This window comes from Panulirus ornatus, chromosome 10, assembly GCF_036320965.1.
Source record: "Panulirus ornatus isolate Po-2019 chromosome 10, ASM3632096v1, whole genome shotgun sequence".
NCBI lineage: Eukaryota > Metazoa > Arthropoda > Malacostraca > Decapoda > Palinuridae > Panulirus > Panulirus ornatus.
The window spans coordinates 28040521-28064284 of record NC_092233.1 but is presented as its reverse complement, the minus strand read 5'-3'; the positions used below and the strand labels follow the sequence as shown (position 1 = coordinate 28064284).

Below are 23764 nucleotides of genomic sequence, written 5' to 3'. Positions count from 1 at the left end.
ACTTGAAATAGCCTCCCAGGTATCAATCAATTCAACCGCTACATTTCTCTGCCTCCTCTTTGATCTACTTCCCCCTCTTCCTATCCTCTACTGCACCGCTATATATAGCTTCTTGACCAGCCTGCCAACGCGCTACATTATCCCCCTCATTCCAGCTATACCACACAAGTTAGGCCATCGTCTCAACTATCATTTTTCACCTTATCCTGATCTATATGTATATATACCTGGGTCTCACATCCATACATCGGCTCTGAATCAAGATCTCCTTCATGCATGTTTCCTTCATACTCTGCGTTTAAATTTCTCCCACTTACCGGAGTTAACAGTGCGTCCCGCGTCTGTACGGTGCATGACTTTACTTCCCACTTTACTTTCCTCGCTCCCATCCTCACGGAACTTTATCCTGAAGTATTTCAACATATCCAGGGCTTTCAGTTCTTCACCATATACATACTGATCGTATAATCTAATCTCTCGTCTCCAGCGTTTTACTTTTATTCGCATCCACTTTCAGTTTTCACCTCCGACATACATCGTCGACCCGGCCAACCATTAAGTCTGACTATTCCATTAATGTAGCTAACACTACAGCATCATCCGCATAGAACAAGTACTGCAACGTTCATTCTACTTCTCTAAGTATCATTATCGCACCACAGTCACCACACCTCGTCCTCGTCTCACGTAACGCCTCGACCATAATAGCCCTAAATGACCATCGAGACGTCTCACGACCTTGACACACTCGCACGTTAATTTCACACCACTCACTCATACTCCCGCTTACTCTCACACACGCACAACGTATGACGGTTCTTAACCGTTTTCAAATGTCTTCCATACACATCATATGGAGTCAAATCTCTCTAAAGATTTTCTTTTTCTTGTTCGCTTTACCTTTAGCCTTTCCTAAATCCACAAATACTGCATAACTTTTTTTTCTCTACAATGTTTTCTGCTGTGTAAGCGCACATAACTGTTCTATGTGTTCTCTTTCCTTCGTAGACCAACGCCGTTGCTCACCAAATAAGGGGTTCACTATCCCTTTTATTACGATCAACTACTCTACGACCATCAACCATGTGAACTATGTCTAGAGACTTATTCCTGTATTATTCTTACGCTCATTTCTACTTCCCTTTCCTAAATTTATACAGTCGAACAATTACTGCCTTCGTCCAGTCTTCAAGCACCTGAACACCTTTCCATGCTTTCATACACACGTTCCAGATCCACTTCACAGCACCATCTCGCTCACCACTCCATCTATACCTCCAGCTTTTTCATCTTTCGAAACTCTATTGCTCATCCTTCTCATTTTGTACCGACTTCTCTCCCATGCACCTATATCTTTCTCTCCCTTACAGATAATTACTTCTTTAACATACAAAGTTCACGTGGTAGTAATTCTTTTAATCATTTACTTATGTTTACGAGAATCTACTACAGCCTTTAGACCCTGTTTCCGCCACTTTCAATTTGTCAAACTGGATTTTACATATACCAGTCACAGGCGGATGGGGCTGCAGCCCCAGGCCTATCAAACACATGTGGGGGGAAAACACAAGACCTCTCAGACTGGCTGTACGAAACAGGCGATGCGAGAGAACATCAGAGAAACGTGGAAAATACTGTTTATTGGCGCAGCGTCAGCAACGTAGGGAGGGGGGTAGTGGGGTTGAGTGGTGGAGTGGAGGGGTTGGAGAGTTGAGAGAGGAGCTTCACGTAACAATTAAAAGTACCTGGTATCCCTGTGTTATCAAACCTAACATATATACCTATCTGATACAGATAACAGAGAATATATGATTTTCTCAGTAAATATACTGTCCTGTTATTTTCATAGATTCAGAAACACGTAACGTAATGAACATGAACGTACATAACGACAGACAAATTTGGTTCAGTTAGCCTCAGGCAGACGACGTATATGTTCATTTGAGCAACTTGATATCCACTGTATTTGAATCCTGTTGTGACACAAACTAAAAATTGTTGCCCTCTCTATCATCTTTTGGGAAATGGTGTGTGGATTTGTGGATCGCAATGGTAACCAGCGCACCACAGGGGCTGTGTGTGTGTGTGCGTGTGTGTGTGTGTGTGTGTTAGCCCTACTCACATGACTAGAACCTAGCGAGGGATCAACGGCTCAGATCAACAGCCTTGCAAAACTGGTCAGCCACTGGGTGTTGTGTATAGACTGATGCAAATAGATTTCTGATGCAAACAGATTTCACTGTAAACAAAGGTAAAGCAACGCATCTTCTTATGAAATATTCCACACATACATAAGACAACTGGCAAGTCATTTAGCTTGCAATTACCATATTTTCAATTTTCCAAATACATGTACATGGTTTTAGCATAAATACAAAGCACTTGATATTAAGGCTAACCATATATCCCATAAATTAAACATTTATAAAAGAAGGCCTATCAAACACTCTCAATTATAAATGACAAAGAAAATAAACAAAAACCCCAGAATGGTATCAGTTCCCTTGTTAATGTAACAAAATATATTCATTAAACATAAAACATTCATACAAAGTGCACCTGTAGCTTGTTTTACCTCTAGTCAGTGAGTAAGGTAAGGTTGCTGCCGCCGGCACACCATCAGTCGCTAGCAAGACTCGCACAGAGTTGGGTGTGCGACTGCGCTGTGTCCCACACGTCATACACAACCAGTGCGATGTAGTCTTGGTTCCTCATATTTGTCAACCTTTGCTGAAAGAGGGCGCCATTGATGAAACTGTCATACAACCAATGTCGCAGTATGTTTACATAGTTTAGTGGTGGGAAGCCTAGAAATTTGTTTAATACCTAGCGAGTGTTTCAAGTGCTACTCTAACAAATTATACAAATTCTTATAGAAAGAAGTGTGTATTTTTGTAGTTCGTTTCCCGTAATCAAAGCTTGGTTTTTCTTGAAAATTCATTGACGAAAGAGATAACCATCGTTGCATATTTCCGTGTCAAAGAACTATGACAATACTGGAAGGTTTACCGACGCAGTGTGACGACCTGTGCATACGTTCCACCCAAGCCACGTAGCGTCGTCTGCAAGTGTGAATCTTAAAAAGAATTGTAGTACGCCTAGAATGCTTGATCGGTATGAATTTCCATGAAGCAGAACAACAGTTAGGAAGCAAGGATAACTTGTGTTGATTTTTAGAAATGGCAACATTAACTGTGGATGTTTTCCAGGAGAGGAATTGCTTGTTGAAAGATCCAGTGATAGAGGGATGAAATCCTGACCTTGGTTAGCCATGATTAAGGCTGTTTTGTATGTATGATCAACGTAGCCATTTACAGCGCTAACGAGAGCTGTAACCCGGTTTCTCTGCACATCCGTGTAACTGTCACTTACACATGCATCTTTGTCTAACTTTTCGGTATGGGAAGAGTTCTGCTCTGGAAGTTTATCATACAACTAATTAGAAGTTTGTGTAATGTCAGCATTTATATTTATCACTTAGCTTATTCCACTTCTCTACTCTGACAAGACAGATTATATACACCTTTTCTATAAACTGTTTAGTCGCTTGTTACGAACTCTGGTTGTTGTATGCAATTTTTTTGAAGTGTTGTTCGCTGTCAACATCATCAAACTTGTTCAAAAACGAAAGTTGTAATCAGTTCACCTCTTACTCCTCTCTGCAATGGTGGGTAAATTAATAGTCTAACCTCTCATTGAGAATTAGCTTTCTTAATACTGACATCGCCTTCGTTCTCCTCTCGACCTTATTAGTTTTTTCTGCTTCTTTAATTATGGTGACCACAACTGAATGTGTATTTCAGTTTTAGGCCAATATATACTTAAAATAGTTTACGCAGATTCAACTGTTTGTGGAACTAACGGCACTGTTAATTTTTGCCAGCAAACTGTTTTATCCCATTTACAATTCCCTTCAGGTGTGGCTCTGGTGGCACGTTAGGTACGCTGTTGAGTGTCGGGTTCCTCTCACTCGGATCCCGTAGCTTTTCCCTGCTAGATAACATCCATATCAGTCATTTACTGTGTCCCAACTTCATTATTCTGCGTTTAATGGTGTCGAATTTCATAAAACATGCGTCCTCTTGAAGCTTCATGTAATCCTGGCTAATCATTTACGTGGATTACGTAAGGCAGCGGCCCTAGAACGGAGCCTTGCGTCAACGCCACTGAGGATACCGACCCATATGGGATAGGCTACTATCACATGCGTCCTTGTTCCCTTCCGTTAACTTTCAGTCCATCGAGGGAATCTAACCCTCTTATTCCTTCCTGAAGATCCAGCTTCTTTACCGCTCACATATATGGTATAGTGTCAAACACTTTCTGGCATTCCAATGACAACCCATCCATCCTTTTCCTGTGTTTAAAACGGAGCTCATGTTCTCATTGATGTTTATGAGACATTTTACAAATGACCATATATGTATGTATATATATTTTTTTTTCTGAATCTTTGTTGTCTCATTGACAGCTTCCCCTCTGCATATAGTCATCCATTTGTTCTCTGATTATCAACGTTTTACAGACCACGCTAGCCAGAGAGACAAGATATGTAGCTAAGCACATTTACCGATATCCTTTCTTGAAGTTAGGTAAGACATCCGCCCTCTTCCACTCCCTTGGCATTACATTCTCCTCCATCTGTTACTCTGACAATTGTTCAAGCAGCCTGTCAAGTGTATCTGCACACGTCATCACATACGGAGAAATTTCATCAGGATCACATTGTACTTCATATGAATCAAGGCCCTTGATGTAGTCTGCATATGTACTTTCTAGTAGTTTCAATGCTTCCCAAGACCCTCTCCCATTCCATCTATTGCTTTTGAGGCTGTAGTTTTTTCCAATGTGTAAACATTTTTGAAACTGTCACTCAGGTCCTCACATATCTACCCAGTGTGTGTGTGTGTGTGTGTGTGTGTGTGTGTGTATGTGTGTGTGTGAGCAATTATGTATATACCTGTATTTGTAATGTACTAGAAGGAGTTCTGCAGTCGTGGGGTCCCTTCTATTGAGGTTTCTCTACTATGATACAATTCTATAAACTTCTATATGCTGTCGGCATTCATAGTTTCAATATTCAGTTTATTCTAGTGTTTGTGATACCATATACTGTTCGGGAGTTGTACACTCATGGGGTCCTATCTCGTCTCTGTGTGTGTGTGTGTGTGTGTGTGTGTGTGTGTGTGTGTGTGTGATCAATTATGTATATACCTGTATTTGTAATGTACGAGAAGGAGTTCTGCAGTCGTGGGGTCCCTTCTATTGAGGTTTCTCTACTATGATACAATTCTATAAACTTCTGTATGCTGTCGGCATTCATAGTTTCAATATTCAGTTTATTCTAGTGTTTGTGATACCTTATACTGTTCGGGACTTGTACACTCATGGGGTCCTATCTCGTCTGTGTGTGTGTGTGTGTGTGTGTGTGTGTGTGTGTGTGTGTGTGTGTGTAAAATAAGATATCAATAAATATTACCAGACTTTGGAAAAGCACGTGAGTGAGGTACATACATCTACATCGCCGGAGTGGCAGATAGACAGGAATGGAGTAGAGGTGGTAAATGGCACAATGGGCTGGAGTATAGAGTTTAATCCAGACATTTTAACAAAATCGTCTTCCTCAAGTGTCGAAACGTCTGGATTAAACTCGATACTCTAGCCTGCTGTGTTAGTTACCACCTCTACTCCACCATATATCGCCATGGAAGTTACATATACAGGAATGTTTACAGAGTAAACATTATGGATTGTACATTGTGTGCATGTGTGTAACAACGGAAGTGTGAATGATGTGTGACTGTAATGACTGTAATTATCAACTGAAAGTGAGCGTAAGCTCCTCCTCAGCGAGTGTTAAGGCATTGTAAATCGTACATTCTTATTATGGATGCTGGTGGTCAACACAAATATTGCCATCTTACTGTGTATTTACCGAGATGCACCGTATGGAGGGAGTTTTACACTGGAAATTTTTATGCTATCAAGTAGTCTTTTGAATCACTGTTTCCATTCGCAGCCTATTCTATTCATCCATCACCCTTACTCAGAACCAGCACTTCTTTACATCTCTTCTAAACGGTTTCTTTCCCAGCCTTGTATCATGGCCCCTGGTTTCTCGTGAAGAACTGTTCGCTGTCAACATCGTCCAACTGACGTAGAAACTTGAAGGCTGTTCTCGGATTTCCCTTCACTTTCCTCTACTCCATGGTAGACACCTTAGTGCAATTACGTATTTTGCGGTACTGAGGAGGGAGTTTATCACTGGCATGTGTGCGTTTGTGTCCACTTTTCTATTTCCTCCAGGAGAAACTGTCATTGGATCAAGGGAAATTCTTAAACCAATTCCAGGTTTTTTTTATGTTAGGTGAGACAGCACGGGCAGCTGAGGCCCTAATCTAGGCCATCCCATTAACGCTATATATATATATATATATATATATATATATATATATATATATATATATATATATATACATATACATATATATATATATATTATCCCTGGGGATAGGGGAGAAAGAATACTTCCCACGTATTCCCTGCGTGTCGTAGAAGGCGACTAAAAGGGAAGGGAGCGGGGGGCTGGAAATCCTCCCCTCTCGTTTTTTTTTTTTTTTTTCCAAAAGAAGGAACAGAGAAGGGGGCCAGGTGAGGATATTCCCTCAAAGGCCCAGTCCTCTGTTCTTAGCGCTACCTCGCTAATGCGGGAAATGGCGAATAGTATGAAAAAAAAAAATATATATATATATATATATATATATATATACCCTAGCCTGAGCCAAGTACCAATTTCATCGACCAACCCCTAGGGGTAGATGAAGAGATGGGTTGCCTGTGGACCGACTGCCGCAACCAAAATTAAAACCTATTCGCTCGACCCTGGGCGGCCAGTGAATGCGTCACGGTCGGGAACACTAACCGCTACACCAGAGTCCATAAATAGCTGAAATGATTTATCTAAAAAAAAACACGATAAAGTATCCGTTGTACTAACGCTACGTCTACTGAAATACTGTGCAAAAGTATAATTCATTCACCTTTATAAACACTTAAGAATAGTACGTCATTTTTTTTCTTTATTGTACGTTGTATTGGCTGTGAATTTTCCAGACATCGCTCTAGTGGGTGAAAGCTGACATTCTCCTCAAGAATGAGGCACTCAGCTTCCTTACATCATGTGTCACGCTCAGCAGCATTACTGGCAAATCGAAACCATCAGTTCCAAACTTATTTGGTATCATTGAAGGTCTTTCTCTATCGCAAGAGAATATTTCATAGTTCTGAAAGATATTTATATTCAGACTAACCCGTACGTCGTTTTCCAGAGTCAAATTTAAAGCCATACGTCAATGAATGATCCGGTTACTTATAGAGGCGTGAGACAATTTTCTTTTATACGTAGCTGTGTGAGGCGAGCACCGTGGCGACGATCTTACCCACAGGCCGTGCTTGCAATGCAATTCCATCGACGCCTGAGCTGACATTGTCTGGACTACGCTCCACTTGGCTAGTGGACCCAGGCTTCTCCTCTCTTCTGGAGTACCAGAGTTGCCTGTTGTGGTGTATTGATGTCTGTGTGTATACCTTTGCGTATCAGCTTCCCAGAAGGAAGATTAAAGCTTAGAAAAAAATAATCAACACTTTAATTATGCGTAATACTAACCACAACCAATAATTTCATTTTCATTCATAATATCAAGATGAATATTGTTATCCTCATCAAGTGAAATGTACGTATTCTATCTCACAGTTTCAAGGCAGATATCATTGCAGTAACTTGTGTTACACAATCTGGGGAAACCATCGAGCAAACTCCCTCGGGTACCCAACACAACCCTCCAATTTCAGGTGTCCATCAGTGACAACAGGAGCTTAAACAAGCGTCCGTGACACACTTGTCTTACGCCGCAACCCAAGAATTGTCTTATTACAGTAAATCACATTCTCAAGAGTCATTTGTTACCTCTTGGACACGTGATTCTGTCCAGTGAACTGTATTTTGAATCTATATAAAGCCATTTTTTTTTTTCAACGTTTAGGAATTTTGAGACGGTATAATAGTACCCACAGATGTTGAGATTTAATGCCTTCCTCCATTAAGAGAGCTACTGGTCATTTGTGGTGTTAAAATAATTATGGAAGGGAGATATAAACAAGTTACCGCATAAACGTATTATAACTATAAAATACTCCAGTAAAATCATAATGACAAATTAGGCGTCCCAGGGCCAAGAATTCCCATGGTAAATAAATCTAATGATCTGCCAGCCCAGAATATTTCATGTCCGTGATATATATATATATATATATATATATATATATATATATATATATATATATATATATATATATATATATATTGTAAAATACAGTCCACCACAAATACATCAAGGCTGCAATCGGGAAACATGCAACAGTATAGGATATTTTTGGAGTGGAATGCGTGTGGGCTAGGCTTGTTCGTCTAAATCAGACTAACCTTTGGTTACGTTGGTTACCTTTAGGGCGCGTTAAGTAAAATCAAACAGAAAAGAGCCTAATTTACAATACAACTCAGTGTGTATCGTAAGTTATGCGTATAGGTGCTTCACAAACACTACGTAATAAGAGTAGCTTGCAGTGCTGGCGTGACACAGTGAGGTTTACACATCGACTGTGGACTGCGGGCAGTTTGCAACATTCATGGCCACCATGACTTACCTCCTACACACGTCCCTCGCAACCCCACCAGTGATTGACAGCCTGTCTAATCCATTACATCTACAATATTGTTATATTTTATTGTTTCTATATGTACTGACATCATGGACGTAATATTTATAATGGGGAAAAATCATTAGTAATATAAACATTTGTAGGCGAAGCTGCCATTACCTACTATAATGTTCACAACGGAGGGAGATACCTTTAAGTGCAGATTCACTACTCTCACAAAAAAACAAAAATTACATCAATTTTCGGCAAATACATCTACGCAACCTCGACGAACCTATCTTTTCTTCATCCTCGACAAACCTTTTTTCTTATACATATTCGCCTTTTTCCCGCATTAACGAGGAAGCGTTAAGAACAGAGGACTGAGCCTAGAGGGAATATCCGCACTTGGCCCCCTTCTCTGTTCCTTGTTTTGAAAAATTAAAAACGGGAGGGGAGGATTTCCGCCCCCCCCCCCCCTCCCCTTTAGCCTTTAAGTCGCCTTCTACGACACGCAGGAAATACGTGGGAAGCGTTCTTTTTTCCCCTATCCCCAGGGATATCCTCACTAAATCCTCAAACAAACTGGACTTCGGTGAATCTGGTCAAAATTCAGGGTTAGAGTGATCAGTGATAGAAAAAAAAAAATGAAAAGAAACTAAGCAAAAACTTCGTTTTCCCTTCCAAGGAAGCAGACAATAATTTTCATATTGAGCAAGGATTAATTTTCTCCCGTATCATGTTTTTAATTTCGATGTTCTTAAAGATATCAAAACATTAATTACAAAGGTTTTCTTATGCCCTACACAATCCTTAGGCCTGCTTTCTATAACACTATGATTATTCGGGACTGGTTTCCACGGTTCTCAATGTGAAATATCCAAGAGTTATTACTAGGGTCTAAAAGGTGTGTGGAGGCCAACCAGAAAGGGTGTCAATGGTAGCAGCAGGATAGTGTTTACAAGCAGTGTATGTAATTTCAGGGTTCCGATTATGACGTCAAGGGATATAATCTAAATAACAGGGATTGTAGTCTCACCTGTTGGGGATGTAGTCTCAATAGCAGGAATTGTAATCTCAGCTGTAAAGGATGAAGTCTCTAGAGCAGGGATTGTAATCTCAGCTGTAGGGGACGTAGTCTCTAGAACAGGAATTGTAGTCTCGACTGCAGGGGCTATAGTCTCAGCAGCAGAAGTTGTAGTCTTAGCACAAAAAAACGTAGCCTCAGAACAGAGTTCGTTGTCACAGCACCATGTAGTATCAGTGGTAGGGATTGCGGTTTCGGCACCACAGGATGTAGCATCAATGGCAAGAGTATAAGCACCATGTAGTTTTTGCATAAAAGACATGGTCTCAGTAAAATGTATCGATTCATATTTTACAATAAGAACATCTTTAACTGTTAACAGTTATGTCATGCTTTAATATTAGTTCTGGAATCAGTCTATATCCCTAACTAGTGTTCTACGAAAGTTAATGAGAAAAAATATAGTATTAAAAGAGAATAAAACGGTTTCTTCAACAACACTGTCGTTGTTTGTTTACTTAACAGATGGCGCGGTGGGCCAAGCTCGGACGTGTGGCTCTGGGTATCTCTCTCCTTCTGCTGATTACGCTCCTCTTTACACCCTTCAAAGTCTACATCATACCCTCCCAGGCCTACCTGGACACCAAGGGTAGTATGTTAACCTTGGATGGCTCAGAGAGGCAGCCAAAGAGTCTATTTACTGATTCAAATCTCTTGGAAGCCGAGAAACATTTGACAACAGACTCAAAATTCAAGAGTGCAGGAGGCAAATTCTACAAGATGAACTATGCCACACTCCTGACTAAAGTTAAGGAAGCTTCGGGACACATCAGAATCCGGACGAAGGACAACAGACTTGGTAGAAAGAAGCAAAGTAAACAAAAGATAGGTCATCTACGAAAGAAAATAGTAAATGTACAAGAAGCCAAGAGGATTACAAAGAAAATAGTAAACGTACCAGAAGCCAAGAGGACGTTCGTGTGTTCCTCGCAAGTCCCGGTCGGCTCCTGCCATTGCACCCGCGTCATACAGACGCGCTTGATCCAAGCCTGCCCGAGGAACTCGACCACTGAAGAACTCCTGCGTGACATCAAGTCCACCCTCGGAGTGTCCAGCTGCGGAGAGACAGCTACACTGAGAGGTGCTGGACAGAAGGTGAGGTTTAAAGTTTGGATTTAACGCAAGAATGAATGGCTATGTTTTCTTGACACATGTATGTTAGTAAAAGGTTCTGTCTCCGCCAAGCTACTGATATTTAGGTATGATGATCTCTAAATATTTTCACCACCTAAATGATGGGTAAATGTGATACTGACGATACGGTAGTGGAATAACATACCGCAATGTTAATGACGACAAAGCCTAGTGATGTACAACATATATAAAAGATAAGAAAATACTGTGAAAATACTGAAATGCCACGACAGAGAATCATCTGTACATCCCCTACAGGTAGTGAGTTTCTCGGTGTACGGGAAGTATCCTAGTGAGTATTACGATGGAGTGAGGAAGGTGGTGGGTCGAGTGCGCCAAGTATACCCCGGATGGACAGCACGAGTGTACCTAGACCCCGTCACTCCCGACCTCCAGGACTGGGTCTGCTCCCTGGCTTGTGAATACCCGCATCTCGACTTCTGCAACGTCAGGCAACTACCCGGTAACACTCGCTGTTGTAACTTGAAACGCCAACATTTGTAATGAATGGACCAAGTCTCCCTCCTCACAAACACCCACCATCATGTTCACTACCGAGAGAGACATTGCCACCACCACCACTAGACTCCACTTCACCCTCGACGAACTCGTCTTCACTATACCCTCAATAAACGTAATTTCACTACACCTTCAGTAACAATGGCCTAAGACCTAAAACTTATTGGTCAGGTACAACGCATCTTCACTGCAACTTAAGGTTCAGATCAAAGGAAATCCTCAGTACCCTTTCACCTTTACTACACCCTCATCCATGAAAAGTACCACGCCTTCCTCCTCACCACAAACGTATTTACTATATAACTGGCTTTTGACCAGTAACCTAATCCTGGTCTACCTGACCTAAAACGGTGAGGTCAATGGCCATCTTCAGTACATTCTAATCTTTCATACATCAAAGGCCTTGGTTTTGTTGTGTTTTACTGGACTCCGCATCCATATAACATTGTTGGGACACCCATATAACTGATGGGACACCCATATAACATTGTTGGGACATTCATATGACATTGTTGGGACACCCATATAATATAGTTAGGACATCCACATAATATCATTGGGTAACCCATATAACTTTGGGGCACCCATATAACATTATTGGGACATCCATATAACATTGTTGGGACATCCATACAACATTTTGGGACATCCATATGATATTGTTGGCACGACAGTACCTTCAAACATACCCAATTTATCCCTTCCAGATACTGACTCTCTTGTCACACATTCATCAGTGCTCCCAGGACCTTCGCCCCCTTACCCACGCTATGGCTCACTTCCGCTTTTAAGGTTTAATTTGTTGTTATACTACACCTGGGTATCTAAAATACTTCACTTCCACTTATTTTTTTCTCAATCAAACTCACACTTTAGCTATCCTGTCCCTCTATCCTGCTAAATTAAATAACCTTGTTTTTATTAACACTTTCAACCTCTTCCTCTCACACGCTCTCCCAAACTTAGTCACCAGCTTCTGCAGTTTCTCAGTCGAATCTGCCACCAGTGCTGAATCATTGGCGAACAACAGCTGACTCGATTCCAAGGCTTTCTCATCCCCTGCACTCTGCATACTCGCCCTTCTCTCTAAGACTCTTGCTTTTACCTCCATCACCACCCCATCCAAAAACAACTTGAACACACCCCTGCCTCAGACCAACCTTCACTTGGAACAACCCATTCTTCTTACTCGTACATATTCCTTACACCCTTGTTAAAAACTCTTCACTACGTCTCTCTCACCTTTCCTCCCACACACCATATCTTCTTAAAACCTTCCACAAAGCCTCTATATCAACCCTATCATATGCTTTCTCTAGAACATGATTCACACGTCCTCCACCACTTCTGGAACCACACCGTTACTCCACAATTTGATGCTCTGTACATGCTTTCAACCTCTCGGTAACTACACTCCCATGCAACTTACCACGTACACTCAACAAACTTGTACCTCTCGACTTTGAACCCTCATCTTTATTGCACTATACATGCAATACGCCAATCCTCACTCTCCACCATGCTCCATACATTAAATGAAAATCCTAACTGATCAACAACTCTCCAGATCTTAAGTAATTCAACTGCAATACCATCTACTTCAGCCGCCTTGCCGCATTTCATGCTACCTAGGGCCTTCACTGCCTCTATTCTCTTCACCAGACCACTCTCGATGAGTCACAGCATACCACTCCGACTCAAACACTCTACAGCTTCCACCCTATCATCAAACACATTCAGTAGTCCTTCAAAATACTCGCTCCATCTCCTCTTCACTTCATCACTAATTCTTATCACTTCTGCATTTGCTCATTACACTGATGTTCCCATTTGTTCTCTTATTTTTCGCACACTATTAAACTCTTTCCAAAAAATCATTCTCCCTGAGTTTTACTGATACCTGCTCACACTAACTCTCATTTGCTCTCTTTTTCAAGCCTTGCTCCTTCCTCTTGACCTCCTGCTGCTTTCTCTTATGCATCTCCCAATTATTTGTACTCCTTCCTTTAAAGTATCGCTCATATACCTCTCTTTTCTCTTAAGCTAGCAACTTTACTTCGTAATCCCAACCACTCACTAACCTTTCTTACCTGCCCACCTCCCTCCACACGTATGCCACAAGCTTCTCTCGCACTTGCTAGTATTGCTTCCCTAAATATCTCCCATTCCTCACCCACTCCCCTACCTTCGTTTACTATCACCTTTGGCCATTCTACACTCAGTGTATACGCCATTAAACAAAAACCGAGAGATGCTATCGCCACAGTCTTTCAGTACGCAGAGGTGACCACAGAAGTGCTATTGCTAAACACTGGCAAGAAAACGATCACCATGAAGACCTTAAATACCCAGTGACATTGTACCCCTCATCAGATAATACTACCCTTTATTTCACTAAATCTGTCTTAAATGCTAATATCAATAACTTTAACCCAACCCCAGGTAACTTTACCAACTAAATCATTATGAAAGAATTATCAAGATAAGATAGTATAGGAAGAGTGAGTAATTGAACATACATCTCGCTATCCAGGCCTACCACCCTCGCATAACCCTCTTTAACCACAAGGCACCCACCCTTCCTCCACTTTCCCTTTAACGACGAGGGCAGTTTCTACTCTGGCATGTGCATGTGCTGGGATATGAAAGTTTGCGAATTGTTTACAGCTGATGATAAGGATTTCCTCCCTGAAACATGTTGTTCATTGTGAAGTTTCAATCATCTGAACTCCTACTGAAGAGCTAATATCCCTTCATATTTCACATCTGCTTACATCCATTCTCTAGCTTTCATGTATAACGCACCGAAACTACTACTCCCTATCCATAATCAGGCCCCACGGACCTATCCATGGTTTACCTCGGACGCTTCACATGCCCTGGTTTAGTCCGCTAACAGCAAGTCGACCCCAGAACACCACATCGTTCCAATTCACTCTATCATGTGCATGGCTTTCATCCTCCAGATTGTTCAGGCCCCTATCGCTCAAAATCCTTTTCACTTCATCCTTCCATCTCCAATTTGGTCTCCCCATTCTCCTTGTTCCCTCCTCTTCTGACAGATATATCCTCTTTGTCAGCATTTCCTTGCTTGTTCTCTCAATATGTCCAAACCACTTCAGCACACCCTCTTCTGCTCTCTCAACCACACTCTTTTTCTTACCACACATCTCTCTAACCCTGTCATTACTTACTCGATCAAACCATCTCACACCACATATTGTCTACAAACATTTCACTTCCAACACATCCACCCTACATACACATTTTTGCTCTCAGAGATAACGTTGTCTTTCCACACATTCTTCATCGGTCCCAGAACTTTCGTCCCCCTCCTCCACCCTATGACTCACTTCCGCTTCCATGGTTCCATTCTCTGCCATGTCCACCCCCAGACATTTAAAAACATTTCACTTCCTCCAAAAACTTGTAACCCAACTAACCTGTGTATACATATACAGAGAGAGAGAGAGAGAGAGAGAGAGAGAGAGAGAGAGAGAGAGAGAGAGAGAGAGAGAGAGAGAGAGAGAATAAACCTTACTAAGTCGGGACGAAAAAATTGGCTAGCTTCGTACCTGAACAGTATGCACAGTGTTTATACAAAACCTGATCGTTCAGAACTTAAGCTACGGAATACTTGGACTTGTGGGCACATAGACGGATGACAGGGAGTCTCCTTTGATTGTGGGGTAGACAGTAATGAAATGTAAAACACACTATTGGCAGAAAAACGATGGAGTTAGCTGCTGTCATGGAGACAGAGCACAAATCTTCGGGGAATCGAAGCAGCCGTCCCAGTTCGTATTCCGAAGCACCAATCATCGTCAGGATCGAAAACCTAAGATGAGTTAGCGATTACGAATATTCTGAGACAAGGAGCGTTTTTGTGAACTTTGTTGCATACCACTGGTATGAAGCCGCCCGGCAGTCTTAACCTATCTCTAGCCTGGTAAAACATGTTAAAGAACGCAAAATAGATGAAAACGGAATTTGTCTGTGAAGCGTATTTAACGCCCGAATATTTCAATGGCCGCTGTACGCTGAGGCCCCTAACTGTGCGTGCTCTGTATATCCTGTTATAATGCTTTCTTTGATCTACATCTTGCTGAGTCACTCGCTCCCTGTGAGCTTCTCAAATTCATACATTTCTCGTGACTTTTGAATCTTATCGTCATTCTGTTTGATATTCGACCAATGTTTGCTGGCATCTACGTCTCTCATTGTCTCGCTCGATCTCTGTCTCGACCATCAGCTCTGGGAGACGTGAGTCGATCGAACGGGCAAAATTGGCGGTTCGCCGTGATGGGTGACACGCTGGTGGAGCGGTACCTGGTGAGGGATACTGACTCGCCCATCCTGCAGCGGGAGGTGGACGCCGTCCGTCAGTGGCTCTCACTGGGCAAGGTGAGTCTCCTCTACCTTCAGTGTTATGACATTTGCCCACTGGTTACGAAGTTTACCTTCTGATTATGACATTTACCAACTGGTTATGACATTTCCCCATTACCTGTGACATTTGCTCATTATGATCTATCATTTTTTCACTGGTTATGTCTTTTGCTTGCTGATTATAACATTTGCCCACCGGTTATGACATTTGCCTATTGGCTATGGTAGTTATCCACTGGTTATGAACATTTTCCCTATATGTAGCACTTTACACCTGGAACATTTCAAAAGACAGATTGTTCATTTCCTCCAAAATTCGTAAATACTTTCGATTGTCTCTTCTATTTTCATCCTTCATTAACTTCTCTGTAATTCAATCAGGGCACGGCCTTGATGTGGACTTTAGTTCGTGACTGTAACTTCCAACGGTAAAAAATATAAAATATTATGGCGATTCCGTAGCTTCGAGGCTGCGCTCCATGTGGATGCAGGGGAAGGTCCCTTGCGGCCAGACGGCCCTGTACTTCGTCCGCTGACAATGATACAGCCCCACCAGAGGTGACCTTGCAAGTGGTCTTACCGTATTCAGTTTGAATGCGAGGCCTGCTTACACATTTTCTTCGATATCCATATATCTATCTATTTATCTATCTATCTATCTATCTATCTATATATATATATATATATATATATATATATATATATATATATATATATATATATATACATATATATATATATATATATATATATATATATATATATATATATATATATATATATATATATATATTTTTTTTTTTTTTTTTTTTTTTGTCGCTGTCTCCCGCGTTTGCGAGGTAGCGCAAGGAAACAGACGAAAGAAATGGCCCAACCCACCCCCATACACATGCCTTGATTCAATCCACTGACAGCACGTCAACCCCGGTATACCACATCGCTCCAATTCACTCTATTCTTTGCCCTCCTTTCACCCTCCTGCATGTTCAGGCCCCGATCACACAAAATCTTTTTCACTCCATCTTTCCACCTCCAATTTGGTCTCCCTCTTCTCCTCGTTCCCTCCACCTCCGACACATATATCCTCTTGGTCAATCTTTCCTCACTCATTCTCTCCATGTGACCAAACCATTTCAAAACACCCTCTTCTGCTCTCTCAACCACGCTCTTTTTATTTCCACACATCTCTCTTACCCTTACGTTACTTACTCGATCAAACCACCTCACACCACACATTGTCCTCAAACATCTCATTTCCAGCACATCCATCCTCCTGCGCACAACTCTATCCATATCCCACGCCTCGCAACCATACAACATTGTTGGAACCACTATTCCTTCAAACATACCCATTTTTGCTTTCCGAGATAATGTTCTCGACTTCACACATTCTTCAAGGCTCCCAGAATTTTCGCCCCCTCCCCCATCCTATGATCCACTTCCGCTTCCATGGTTCCATCCGCTGCCAGATCCACTCCCAGATATCTAAAACACTTTACTTCCTCCAGTTTTTCTCCATTCAAACTCACCTCCCAATTGAATTGACCCTCAACCCTACTGTACCTAATAACCTTGCTCTTATTCACATTTACTCTTAACTTTCTTCTTTCACACACTTTACCAAACTCCGTCACCAGCTTCTGCAGTTTCTCACATGAATCAGCCACCAGCGCTGTATCATCAGCGAACAACAACTGACTCACTTCCCAAGCTCTCTCATCCCCAACAGACTTCATACTTGCCCCTCTTTCCAAAACTCTTGCATTCACCTCCCTAACAACCCCATCCATAAACAAATTAAACAACCATGGAGACATCACACACCCCTGCCGCAAACCTACATTCACTGAGAACCAATCACTTTCCTCTCTTCCTACACGTACACATGCCTTACATCCTCGATAAAAACTTTTCACTGCTATATATATATATATATATATATATATATATATATATATATATATATATATATATCGTCCCAGACCCTTCGCCCCCTTCCCCACCCTGCGACTCACTTCCGCTTCCATGGTCCATCCGCTGGTAACTCCACACCCTGATATCTAAAACACTTCACTTCCTCCTGTTTTTCTCCATTCAAACTTACATTCCAATTAACTTGTCCCTCGACCCTACTGAACCCAATAACCTTGTTCTTATTCACATTTACTCTCAACTTCTTTCACACACTTTCCAAATTCAGTCACCAATCTCTGCAGTTTCTCACCCGAATCAGCCACCAGCGATGTATCGTCGGTGAATAACAACTGCCTCACTAGGCTCTCTCATCCACAACAGACTGCATACTTGCCCCTCTTTCCAAAACTCTAGCATCCACCTCCCCAACTATCCCATTCATAAACATATTAAACAACCATGGAGACATCACGCACCCCTGCTGCAAATCGACATTCACTGAGAACCAATGACTCCTCTCTTCCTACTTGTACACATGCCTTACATCCTCGATAAAAACTTTTCACTGCTTGCAGCAACTTACATCCCACACCATATAATCTTGAAACCTTCCACAAAGCATCTCAATCAAGCCTATGATATGCTTTTTCCAGATCCATAAGGCTACATATAAATCCATGTTTTCAAAGTGTTTCTCACATACATTCTTCCAAGCAAACACCAGATCCACACACCTTCTACCACATATGAATCCACACTGCTCTTCCCCAACCTGATGCTCTGTACATGTCTTTACCTTCTCAATCAATACCCCCCCCCCCCATATATTTTCCCAGGAATACTCAATAGACTTATGCCTGTGTAACTTACACTCACCTTTATCCCCTCTGCCTTTGTACAATGGCACTATGCGTGCATTCCGCCAATCCTCAGGCACTTCACCATGATCCATACCAACCATATCCTTACCAACCAATCAAAAGCACAGTTACCCCCTTTTTTTTTTTATCAATTACACTGCACTTGCTGGCTTTCATCTTCTGCAAAGCTTTCACTGCCTCTTCTCTGCTTACCAAAACATTCACCTCGACCAAAACACCCTTTATCTGCTACTCTATCAACAAATACATTCAACAATCCTTCAAAATACTCACTCCATCTTCTCACTTCATCACTACTTGTTGCGGTGATGTTGCGGTGAACGTTGCTGACCGTAACGCAATCCCTGGCCGCCCTGGGTCGAGCTCATAGGTTCGAATCCTGGTTAGGCCAACTTAATGTTAGTTGCGCTACAGGAGTTGGTCTATAAATTGGGTACTTAGCTTAGGCTTGGGTTTATACGTATATATATAACGTTAATGGGATGACTTTGATTATGGCATTCAGTTGCTCTTTTCGTCTCGGCTAAATCAGAAATATATATATATATATATATATATATATATATATATATATATATATATATATATATATATATATATATATATATATATGGGGAGGGAGCGGGGGGCTGGAAATTCTCTCCTCTCGTTTTTAATTTTCCAGGAGGAACAGAGAAGTGGGCCAAGTGAGGATTTCCCTCAAAGGCTCAGTCTTCTGTTCTTAACGCCACCTCGCCATTTCGGGAGATGGCGATTAGTATGAAAAAAAATACATATATATTTTTTTTTTTTCAAACTATTCGCCATTTCCCGCATTAGCGAGGTAGCGTTAAGAACAGAGGACTGGGCCTTTTTCGGAATATCCTCACCTGGCCCCCTCTGTTCCTTCTTTTGGAAAATTAAAAAAAAAAAACGAGAGGGGAGGATTTCCAGCCCCCCGCTCCCTCCCCTTTTAGTTGCCTTCTACGACACGCAGGGAATACGTGGGAAGTATTCTTAATCCCCTATCCCCAGGGATAATATATATATATATATATATATATATATATATATATATATATATATATATATATATATATATATATATATATATATATATCCAAAAGTCTCTCTTTCGCACGCCTGTCAATTAACACGTAATCCAATAACGCTCTCTGGCCATCTCTCCTACTTACATAAGTATACTTATGTATATCTCGCTTTTTAAACCAGGTATTCCCAATCATCAGTCCTTTTTCAGCACATAAATCTACAAGCTCTTCACCATTTCCATTTACAACACTGAACACCCCATGTATACCAATTATTCCCTCAACTGCCACATTACTCACCTTTGCATTCAAATCACCCATCACTATAACCCGGTCTCGTGCATCAAAACCACTAACACACTCATTCAGCTGCTCCCAAAACACTTGCCTCTCATGATCTTTCTTCTCATGCCCAGGTGCATATGCACCAATAATCACCCACCTCTCTCCATCAACTTTCAGTTTTACCCATATTAATCGAGAATTTACTTTCTTACATTATATATATATATATATATATATATATATATATATATATATATATATATATATATATATATATCCCTGGGGATAGGGGAGAAAGAATACTTCCCACGTATTCCCTGCGTGTCGTAGAAGGCGACTAAAAGGGGAGGGAGCGGGGGGCTGGAAATCCTCCCCTCTCGTTTTTTTTTTAATTTTCCAAAAGAAGGAACAGAGAATTGGGCCAGGTGAGGGTATTCCCTCAAAGGCCCAGTCCTCTGTTCTTAATGCTACCTCGCTAATGCGGGAAATGGCGAATAGTTTGAAAGAAAGAATATATATATATATATATATATATATATATATATATATATATATATATATATATATATATATATATATATATATATTCATACTATTCGCCATTTCCCGCATTAGCGAGGTAGCGTTGAGAACAGAGGACTGGGCCTTTGAGGGAATATCATCACCTGGCTCCCTTCTCTCTTCCTTCTTTTGGAGAAAAAAAAAATGAGAGGGGAGGATTTCCAGCCCCCCGCTCCCTTCCCTTTTAGTCGCCTTCTACGACACGCAGGGAATACGTGGGAAGTATTCTTTCTCCCCTATCCCCAGGGAAATATATATATATATATATATATATATATATATATATATATATATATATATATATATATATATATATATATATATATATGGGAAACAGAAGAAGGAGTCACGCGGGGAGTGCTCATCCTCCTCGAAGGCTCAGAGTGGGGTGCCTAAATGTGTGTGGATGTAACGAAGATGTGAAAAAAGGAGAGATAGGTAGTATGTTTGAGGAAAGGAACCTGGATGTTTTGGCTCTGAGTGAAACGAAGCTCAAGGGTAAAGGGGAAGAGTGGTTTGGAAATGTCTGGGGAGTGAAGTCAGGGGTTAGTGAGAGGACAAGAGCAAGGGAAGGAGTAGCAATACTCCTGAAACAGGAGTTGTGGGAGTATGTCATAGAATGTAAGAAAGTAAATTCTCGATTAATATGGGTAAAATTGAAAGTTGATGGAGAGAGGTGGGTGATTATTGGTGCATATGCACCTGGGCATGAGAAGAAAGATCATGAGAGGCAAGTGTTTTGGGAGCAGCTAAATGAGTGTGTTAGCGGTTTTGATGCACGAGACCGGGTTATAGTGATGGGTGATTTGAATGCAAAGGTGAGTAATGTGGCAGTTGAGGGAATAATTGGTATGCATGGGGTGTTCAGTGTTGTAAATGGAAATGGTGAAGAGCTTGTAGATTTATGTGCTGAAAAAGGACTGATGATTGGGAATACCTGGTTTAAAAAGCGAGATATACATAAGTATACTTATGTAAGTAGGAGAGATGGCCAGAGAGCGTTATTGGATTACGTGTTAATGGACAGGCGTGCGAAAGAGAGACTTTTGGATGTCAATGTGCTGAGAGGTGCAACTGGAGGGATGTCTGATCATTATCTTGTGGAGGCTAAGGTGAAGATTAGTATGGGTTTTCAGAAAAGAAGAGTGAATGTTGGGGTGAAGAAGGTGGTGAGAGTAAGTGAGCTTGGGAAGGAGACCTGTGTGAAGAAGTATCAGGAGAGACTGTGTACAGAATGGAAAAAGGTGAGAACAATGGAAGTAAGGGGAGTGGGGGAGGAATGGGATGTATTTAGGGAATCAGTGATGGATTGCGCAAAAGATGCTTGTGGCATGAGAAGAGTGGGAGGTGGGCTGTTTAGAAAGGGTAGTGAGTGGTGGGATGAAGAAGTAAGAGTATTAGTGAAAGAGAAGAGAGAGGCATTTGGACGATTTTTGCAGGGAAAAAATGCAATTGAGTGGGAGAAGTATAAAAGAAAGAGACAGGAGGTCAAGAGAAAGGTGCAAGAGGTGAAAAAAAGGGCAAATGAGAGTTGGGGTGAGAGACTATCAGTAAATTTTAGGGAGAATAAAAAGATGTTCTGGAAGGAGGTAAATAGGGTGCGTAAGACAAGGGAGCAAATGGGAACTTCAGTAAAGGGCGTAAATGGGGAGGTGATAACAAGTAGTGGTGATGTGAGAAGGAGATGGAATGAGTATTTTGAAGGTTTGTTGAATGTGTCTGATGACAGAGTGGCAGATATAGGGTGTTTGGGTCGAGGTGGTGTGCAAAGTGAGAGGGTTAGGGAAAATGATTTGGTAAACAGAGAAGAGGTAGTAAAAGCTTTGCGGAAGATGAAAGCCGGCAAGGCAGCAGGTTTGGATGGTATTGCAGTGGAATTTATTAAAAAAGGGGGTGACTGTATTGTTGACTGGTTGGTAAGGTTATTTAATGTATGTATGACTCATGGTGAGGTGCCTGAGGATTGGCGGAATGCTTGCATAGTGCCATTGTACAAAGGCAAAGGGGATAAGAGTGAGTGCTCAAATTACAGAGGTATAAGTTTGTTGAGTATTCCTGGTAAATTATATGGGAGGGTATTGATTGAGAGGGTGAAGGCATGTACAGAGCATCAGATTGGGGAAGAGCAGTGTGGTTTCAGAAGTGGTAGAGGATGTGTGGATCAGGTGTTTGCTTTGAAGAATGTATGTGAGAAATACTTAGAAAAGCAAATGGATTTGTATGTAGCATTTATGGATCTGGAGAAGGCATATGATAGAGTTGATAGAGATGCTCTGTGGAAGGTATTAAGAATATATGGTGTGGGAGGCAAGTTGTTAGAAGCAGTGAAAAGTTTTTATCGAGGATGTAAGGCATGTGTACGTGTAGGAAGAGAGGAAAGTGATTGGTTCTCAGTGAATGTAGGTTTGCGGCAGGGGTGTGTGATGTCTCCATGGTTGTTTAATTTGTTTATGGATGGGGTTGTTAGGGAGGTAAATGCAAGAGTTTTGGAAAGAGGGGCAAGTATGAAGTCTGTTGGGGATGAGAGAGCTTGGGAAGTGAGTCAGTTGTTGTTCGCTGATGATACAGCGCTGGTGGCTGATTCATGTGAGAAACTGCAGAAGCTGGTGACGGAGTTTGGTAAAGTGTGTGGAAGAAGAAAGTTAAGAGTAAATGTCAATAAGAGCAAGGTTATTAGGTACAGTAGGGTTGAGGGTCAAGTCAACTGGGAGGTGAGTTTGAATGGTGAGAGGCTGGAGGAAGTGAAGTGTTTTAGATATCTGGGAGTGGATCTGTCAGCGGATGGAACCATGGAAGCGGAAGTGGATCATAGGGTGGGGGAGGGGGCGAAAATTTTGGGAGCCTTGAAAAATGTGTGGAAGTCGAGAACATTATCCCGGAAAGCAAAAATGGGTATGTTTGAAGGAATAGTGGTTCCAACAATGTTGTATGGTTGCGAGGCGTGGGCTATGGATAGAGTTGTGCGCAGGAGGATGGATGTGCTGGAAATGAGATGTTTGAGGACAATGTGTGGTGCGAGGTGGTTTGATCGAGTAAGTAACGTAAGGGTAAGAGGGATGTGTGGAAATAAAAAGAGCGTGGTTGAGAGAGCAGAAGAGGGTGTTTTGAAGTGGTTTGGGCACATGGAGAGAATGAGTGAGGAAAGATTGACCAAGAGGATATATGTGTCGGAGGTGGAGGGAACGAGGAGAAGAGGGAGACCAAATTGGAGGTGGAAAGATGGAGTGAAAAGGATTTTGTGTGATCGGGGCCTGAACATGCAGGAG

The 23764-nt window shown here is 41.6% G+C and overlaps 2 protein-coding genes and 1 long non-coding RNA gene across 3 annotated transcripts in view; 1 reads left to right on the top strand and 2 right to left on the bottom strand.

Moving 5' to 3' along the window:
* Positions 1-2707, bottom strand: part of Lrp4 (LDL receptor related protein 4) — a 497094-nt gene extending 494387 nt beyond the window's left edge. Inside the window, exon 1 of the mRNA XM_071665647.1 lies at positions 2576-2707. The gene's annotated coding sequence lies outside the window, so the exon portion shown is untranslated. The remainder of the gene's footprint in view (positions 1-2575) is intronic.
* The window catches only part of LOC139750852 (uncharacterized), a 31227-nt gene continuing 10100 nt past the window's right edge, over positions 2638-23764 (top strand). Inside the window, exons 1-4 of the mRNA XM_071665649.1 lie at positions 2638-2777; positions 10250-10879; positions 11177-11381; positions 15690-15841. Coding sequence (XP_071521750.1) covers positions 10250-10879; positions 11177-11381; positions 15690-15841 — 987 coding nt within the window. The 5' untranslated portion in view covers positions 2638-2777. The remainder of the gene's footprint in view (positions 2778-10249; positions 10880-11176; positions 11382-15689; positions 15842-23764) is intronic.
* The window catches only part of LOC139750861 (uncharacterized), a 67454-nt gene continuing 54391 nt past the window's right edge, over positions 10702-23764 (bottom strand). Inside the window, exon 5 of the long non-coding RNA XR_011713239.1 lies at positions 10702-10839. This is a non-coding gene — a long non-coding RNA (uncharacterized lncRNA). The remainder of the gene's footprint in view (positions 10840-23764) is intronic.